The 7,263-nt window shown below is 48.5% G+C and overlaps 1 protein-coding gene across 7 annotated transcripts in view; it reads left to right on the top strand.

Moving 5' to 3' along the window:
• Positions 1-1,063: 1,063 nt before the first annotated feature.
• The window catches only part of RAB3B (RAB3B, member RAS oncogene family), a 58,102-nt gene continuing 51,902 nt past the window's right edge, over positions 1,064-7,263 (top strand). Inside the window, exons 1-2 of one of the 7 annotated variants that reach the window (XM_055815310.1) lie at positions 1,472-1,533; positions 6,543-6,623. In XM_055815310.1, the coding sequence (XP_055671285.1) occupies positions 6,603-6,623 (21 nt within the window). In that variant the 5' untranslated portion in view covers positions 1,472-1,533; positions 6,543-6,602. Of the gene's footprint in view, positions 1,213-1,422; positions 1,598-4,526; positions 4,609-6,542; positions 6,624-7,263 lie in introns of those variants that run through there. The other 6 variants (XM_027778670.2, XM_027778672.2, XM_027778671.2 and 3 more) reach the window with 6 other exon arrangements.

Below are 7,263 nucleotides of genomic sequence, written 5' to 3'. Positions count from 1 at the left end.
CTGGGCCACCTGGCAGATAGCTCTGGCTTGAGTATAATGGAGTATAATGAGTAAAATGGAGAAGCTGTATGGCACCTCTGATCTGCGGTGAGGTGTTCCTCGAAGCTTCTCTGTGTCTCTCCTGTGATTGTTCCCAAAATGCACACCTTGGCTAGATGCTAGTTATATAGCACTACCGTGCTCTCTGGGTTTCTACATTTTGATGATATTGTTAACTAGTCAACTGCCCTGGGGAAAATGTAGCAATAAAAGCAATTTGCAGACTCCTTTAAAGTGGCTGAACTGTTACAAAGCTAAAGCTTGTCCAAGGGCTGGTTGACCTTCAAGCCAATCCAAAGGTGGTTACTGAAGATCATGAGATGTGCAAAAAGCTTCTACAAGGAGCCAGAGCGATCTCTCCTGTTTGGGCAGTGTCTGAGCTGCATCAGAGTGCTGCACATCAAACAGCACAGCACACCACGATGGGGCTGGGTGGGAAGGGAATGGAGCTCCGGGGGCAGCGGCAGGCTGCAGAGGTGCCTGCACCCCCCAGTTTTAGAGCCCTGAGGTGGTCCCTGGGGGCTGCTTAGCTGGTCGAGAAGAGGAGGCAGGAACCCTGAAACCTTCAGGTGGCTCCTGCTCCGACCTCCCCTCACAGGAGTCACCTTCTCCCCGGGCCCATCACGATCCTTCCCGTTATGCTTTGGCACTTGTTTACAGCTGGCATCGGGGAGGCACTGCCATCTTTGCTGGCTGTTTGGGAAGCACCTCCGTGGTTACACGTTTAAAACACCTGTGATTTCGTTCACTTTCTCTGAGGAATCACCTCCGAAAGAAAACTGTTTGGGTTTCCCACCAAGGGACAGGCCACAACAAGGTCTCTGTCTTTGAGCTTGGGGTCTGTTTGTAGGATTTTAAAGCCAAAAGAGTCTGCTGGAACCTCTTCATGAGTCCTCCTTCAGGCAAGCCACCTGAGGAGGTCACAGGATCTTCAGCCTGTGATCACAGGGGAGATCACAGCTGCCGCCTCAGGTTTTTCGTCCTCTCAGCAGCAGACCCGACCCTCAGCCCTCCCATCGGTAGTTCCTGCTGCTGCCACAGCCGACACTAGACTTCAGAGTTAACAGTTCTATGAAGTGAATTCCAGACCGTGTGGAGAGTGCGACAAGGACGGCAGGTTAGGGTGGCACCTGCGACGTCATTCCCGCCACCGGGGCTCCGGGAACGCCTGAGGTGATCCGTGGCCCCGGGAGCGGGGCGCGGGGTGGGGGGCAAACGCCAGGACGGGGCCCCCGGGGTGTCGGGCCGCCCGCTGCCTCCCGCCGGCCGCGGCATGCGGAGCGGAGCCGCGCCCGGCCGGGACCCCCCGCCGGCCCCGCCGGGGCTCCCGCGCTCCGGCCCCGCCGCCCCAACCGGCCGCCGCCCCCCCTGCCCCGCCGCGGCTCCGCCCCCGGGGCCGCCCCAGGTGCCGGCGGGGGGGCGGCTCCCGCCAACCGAGCAGCGGCCTGGGGACTGGCTCGGCTCGGCGTTGCCGCTCCCGCTCCTCCGCCTCAGGTAAGGGGGAGCCTCCCGCGCTGGGCGCGCCGTCGGGGCGCAGCCGCCCCCGTCGAAAGTAACGGTAAGGGGGGCCGGGCGGCGCGGCGGCGGCCCCTCAGGCTCCCGCTGCGGGGCGGGAACCGTGCCTCGCCTCAGCGGCCCCGCCGGGCGCCCCGAAACTCTCCTCGGGGCCGTCCCCGGGCTCGGCGGCCGGCGGCGGGCAGAGCGGAGGCCCGGGCGGCGGCAGGGGGTGCACCGGCCCCCGGGACCGCCGCGGGCGGGCGTTGGCTGTGGTGCCGGGGGGTGCCCGGCGGGCAGCGGTTGGCGGGACGGTGTCGTGCGCCCCTGAGGTGCGGTGTGACAGGCAGGCCCTCAGGAGCGGCGGGGAGGAGGCGGTAACAGCAGTTACATCTCTAAAATAAATATTTGCCAGCAGTCAGAGGTGGTATAATGCTGCTTTATCTTTAAAATAGCCTGAGCGGGAAGGGGGGGCTGGAGGCCGGCGCCTCGCCGGCTGTTTTCCAGCTGGTGTGCGACCTCTGTCAGTTCCTGTCACCCTGGGCCGTTGTTTTCTGCTCAGCGAGTTGCAGCTGGGAAAAGCCACAAACTGGCGGGAAACGCGGGGGCTGGGGTGGGTTGGGGCTGCCCCGGGCAGGGCAGAGACGTGCCCCCCCCCCTCCCCCCCCGGTGCTGCCCCCCACGGGTGTGAGGATGGGCCGCGGTGGGCAGCCAGCCCCTTACACAGAGCCAAACAGGTCAGTCTTTGGGATGTAATTCATAAAAAAAAAAAAAGTATAAACTTCCCAATTTCTCTGGTTCATGCTGTATGCAACACCGGTGGTCTTTTCTCCTCATGTCCTGAGGCTGTGCACTGTTTTTCCCCGACGTTCCTCCTGTGCAGCAAGGCTGTGTCGTCTAGTGCGTGTGGCAACATTGCGCCGTGGGTATTGCCTGCGATACATCGCTAACGCTGGCACGAGCGTTCCCATCTTTCTGCTTCCCGAGGTTCTGTCTCTGCACTGTCCTTCTTACACCATGAGCGTTGGTTAGTTTGTGCAGTGCATCAGGTTGGTCTGACCTAAGTTAAGACTAACCTGGCCAAAATAAAAAAAATAAAAAACCAAAAAGTGGGGGTGGTTTAATTTTAACCTGGATTTATCCCTTGACTTGAGACAATGTAAGACCGTGGCCTCGGGAGTTTAATTCATGTTTCTGTGCACTTCCTTGGTGGCAAACCTGGTTTCAGCCTCTCCTGCTTTGTTCCTCATCGCTCCCTCCTGACCCGGTGCTGCACCCTCAGTAGTGCTACTAACAGTTTGTGGGGTTTCATAGTAGCCTGGCTTAGCGCTAGGTTCAGATAAACCTCCTCCTTTAAGCATTTTTTTCTCCTCTCTCTCTCTCCCATGGTAAGAAATGTCAGTGGAACTACTTGCTCTGTGTATTTGAATCCGTACTCAGATAATGGGAGCACTGGTAATTGGATTATAGTGCGCACAAGATCAAATCCATGTGCTTCTGTATGTAAGTGTGTAACTGAAAAGCATTTATTTCCTGTTATTTGTGCTTGCTATCCTGGAAGTGGTTGTATATGCATTTACTGAGACCTTGCTGTGATCACTGCCTTCATGTCTGTTTTATCAGGACAATTTGTAGTGTAAGTCAGAAGAAAGGCGAATAAACCGATCTTTAAATCAAGCTTCCTTTGCAGTTTTGACAAAACTGCTGCCCTCTTGGCAGGTACGATAAATTTTCAGGTGACAAATGGAGAAGACTTACTAGCTTTAGGTTTTAATAGCAGTAGTTCTTGCAACATCTAGGTGTAGCGAAGTGATACATGTGGTATTCATTAGCATGCTAGTTGTCGTGTAATAGTCATGTTAGTTGACTTGTGCGTGGTTCAGCTAGTTTCTCCTACTTTCATTTTCATGTGACCTGACGCAGGTCCAGATCAAAATGGGCAGGTCACAGCACCACATTTCAGGGTCTTGTATCATGTTGGCTGGTTGTAATGCCAGGGAAAGGCACTTGTGTCCACTTAACCCTCCCCGGTAAGTCAATGTCTGTTCTTTGTTACTCCTTTGGCCCGAAGAAGTAGTTTTTTCTGAGGCAGTTCTCAGCGGCTGACATGGGGAAATGTTCAGAACTGGTAATCTCAGGTATGCTTCTTGCTGTAAAAATATATCTTGTGCTTAAAGTTCTGCAGTGTTTAGTGAGCTCTTGCAAATGTGTGCTTAGCTTACTGCAGGGCGGTAGTATTTGATCTTTGACATAAGCAGTAAGACTTACATTTGGAATATAAATATATTTGGAAGCATTAACTAATTAAAGTATGGGAATTGCAAGGGTGCTTGTTCTAATCCTGGTTAGCAGGGGTCTTACTTTGCAGCATGGAGAACATCACAGCACACAGAAACGAAGTAACTTGTTGATCACAGATTTTCTGCTTGGAGGAGGAGGAGGACAAAAGGCAGCAAATTAAACTTCTGTGCTGCAGAGGCATCCTGAGCTGGCCCTGTACAGGTGGTTACCACAAGACAATACTAGTCTCCAACCACCTGATTTGGTTAGGACAGCAGCTTGCTTTTACCTATAAACGAAAGGTTTTAGGCCTGGTGATGCAGAAAAATCTGTTACTGTCTCCTGCACACCTGTGGGGGAGTGTCTACCCGAGTCTGCATATGGCCTGACTAGCTCCAAGTAGTATGAATTCTATCATCTGCCTGATCTTGCCTTATCTTCTACCACTGTGGGAAGGCATGGTCACGGCTTTCTCTGTGGAGGGCTTTATCCCATAACAGAACATAGCTGTGCCCTGCCTTCCAGCTGGAGAGGGATCAGCAGGGAGTTAGACATGTCTTGGCAGCAGAATTGGTATGGGTTTGTCTTGTATGTTCGTTCTGAGTGCTTTTATGTCACTGCTACTTCAGTGTATTCAGCAGTTGGATACTCAGAAGTATTTCACTATTGTCATTTTGTTCTCAGAGAAAGTGAGGCAGAACTGCCAGGGTGGAGAGCCGATGAGAAAGGGACTGATGCCCATTATCTTGGCCATTGCTGCAATGTTTGTAACAGGAAGCAAGAGCTTTAATGATGGTGAGTTTTATAGTAGCAATCAACATCTTGAGCTTGCACTGTCTTCTGGAGTCAGGGCCGGTTCAGGGTCAGCCTCAACTAGCGGTTCTGTTGGTCTAGAAATTGGTTGGCTCCTTTGGTTTCCAAACTCAATGGAATATTCAGGGAATTGCGGAAATCTCCTCTGCATCTGCTTTCTAGGGCATAAGGAGGATGTAGGTCTCTTGTTCTGTGCATCATCTGGGAGAGAGCTGAGCTGGCCTTGGTTTAGCTCCCCTTTAGAAGAGGATGTCTTTGTACTGTTAAGTATTTTCCTCGATGCCTTCTGGAGTAGCGTGTTTGTCAACAGGCATGGAACTATGTGACGATAAAAGAGCTGCAATGAAAATGCTCATAGAAGAGAGTAAAAAATGTGAGAACTTTTATTTCTTTACATTTTCGGACACTGTAAAATTAGAGTGACTAATTCCTCCTTCCTGAGGGTTTTGTTGTGGCTCTAAAATGGACTTTAAGGATGTTGAAGGTTATGGAGGAAATGGGAGAGGCATGGCTCTAGACACAGACATTTGGCTTGAGGAAATCTAACAACAGTCCCTGCCTGCTGCCTAACAAAGTGTAGTTGTAAAGGTAGAGAGTTGATAGAAAAGGGTGATATCTGCAGGTTCTTGACTTCTGTTCCATGCGCAGCAAATTCTTTGAAGACTTTTTAAAGCCTGTGTTTCCAAATTTGAATGGGTAGTAACAATAATAAGTAACCACCTATGTTGTTTAGAGGTTTTTATCGTTCAGTTGCATATATTGAACTCATTTGTAGCATGTGAATTCCAGACCAAATCCACTACAAGCATCTTCTTGTAAAGACTTCTGGACTCATCAATAAATCAATTTTAGTTTTTGCTGTCAAGATGAGGGGCTTATTTTTTTTAAGTAATAAACATAGACTTAATTGTTTTTCTGTTTACACTGTTGAATTATTTTTGTTCTAGATCTATCAAGTGAGTTATTTGGATGACACCTCAAAATCAAGTTCTGGACAGTACTGAAGTGCAATCCAGAGGCTGTCCCAGGGAGCAACTGTTGCAGAGGGCAAGGGTGTGAATGCGCAATACTCTGGGCAAGAGCAAGGTGCTGTCTTGTTGCCAAGTGAGATGATTATCAATTGTGTGGATCGTGAGAACAGATTTGCCCTTGTTTGATCCAAATTCTGATCTGGAATAGGTGGCTGCAGCTTGTTATTTACATAAGGTCTGAATTTGTCCATGTGTTTTGGCAGTCTCCACAAGGCAAGATAATGTGAGTCAAGATGACAAATGGGGTTTTACCTTTGTTTATTGGAGAGGAAATGCACTAGAGACAGAGTTGGCCTTTAGATTGTATTAGCCATGAAAAAGAGAACCAAATTCTGTTATGTTTTTCTGCTCTAAATCTGGAATAACTACTATTTTAAGGAAGTTATTTTTGTGTAGATGCAGACATTTTGTAAGTTGAAGACATTTCCACATCCTACTGCAGTTTGCCATTGCAGCACAGGAGACTTCGATGCAGGCTTTGTGCAAAACACCGGTGTATACAGATGTATTTCAGCTGCTCCTTGGTTCTACTTACTTTGCTGCCTTTCTGCAGGAAACACGTAATGATTCCCACGCGAGGTTTTGCATCCACTTGTAGGATTGATCAGGAACTTTTAGATTAATCTAGATAATCTACCTTTAATAAATTTTAAACTGGGGGCTCCGAATATCTGATGTTATCTTAATGTCCATTACTAACCAAGCACAAGTTTCCATTCTCTTTGTACACCAGGGCTTTCTACTTCACCTTCAGTGAAGGAGGTTCAGACCTTTACACAGCAGTGTGTTCACAGTATGACCTGCCTGCCCATTAGTTTCTTACATAATATTTCCATTATCCATCTTTATTGTAAACATTGTAATCCTTTTGCTTCTACATCGCAGGTTCAACAGTGTGACCACTCTCTTGATTCGTATACTCACAGCAAAGCCTCCATCTGTCTCATGGATTGTAGATCTAAATTGGTAACTATCACTTGCTTGCAGTATTTATTAGCGGTTATGTTAATTGCTCATACTGTGTTTTCTGCTACTGCTAAATATCTCTTGTAGTAAAGTGTTTGTATAGGACTCATTCAGATCACAGCCTTACTTGCTTTACATACTTATTCTTAGGGCAGCATATGTTGGCTGTAAAAAGATTCCATTACTTGATAAAAATCTGGTTCAGGATTTAACACAGTTCCTGAAAAAGGAAAAAAAGATTTTTTTTCTGATGACAGAACACAGAAAGGGAGTGAGTTTTTGTAACAGAAAATTGACATAGATGTGCAATTTGGGAACTGGAATATTTTTTATGTGGATGCACATTTTAAGACTTTTTGGGGAAAAACCCCACAAGTTATTAACTCCTTTTGGAAGGAAGTTATGCTGCATGTCAGTAATGCCTCCCATGGATTACTGCTAAGCTGTAAATATTGGAGATGAAGAAATTTTTTGGTTTAGCTACGTTTTTGTTTCTTCCCTACCACATAACTTACCAAATAGTTTCCACAGCCTTTTAGCACCTTCAGAGCTGTCTACACTGCTGCTGTCCTATGTTTCTATAAGAGCCTTGGTGCACGTATGATCTATTTGACTTTAGCACCATGTACGTGGGTGGGTT

Source organism: Falco peregrinus, chromosome 10 (genome assembly GCF_023634155.1).
Source record: "Falco peregrinus isolate bFalPer1 chromosome 10, bFalPer1.pri, whole genome shotgun sequence".
Taxonomy (NCBI): domain Eukaryota; kingdom Metazoa; phylum Chordata; class Aves; order Falconiformes; family Falconidae; genus Falco; species Falco peregrinus.
Note: the sequence above shows the minus strand (reverse complement) of the source record. Positions and strands in the feature narration are given on the sequence as shown.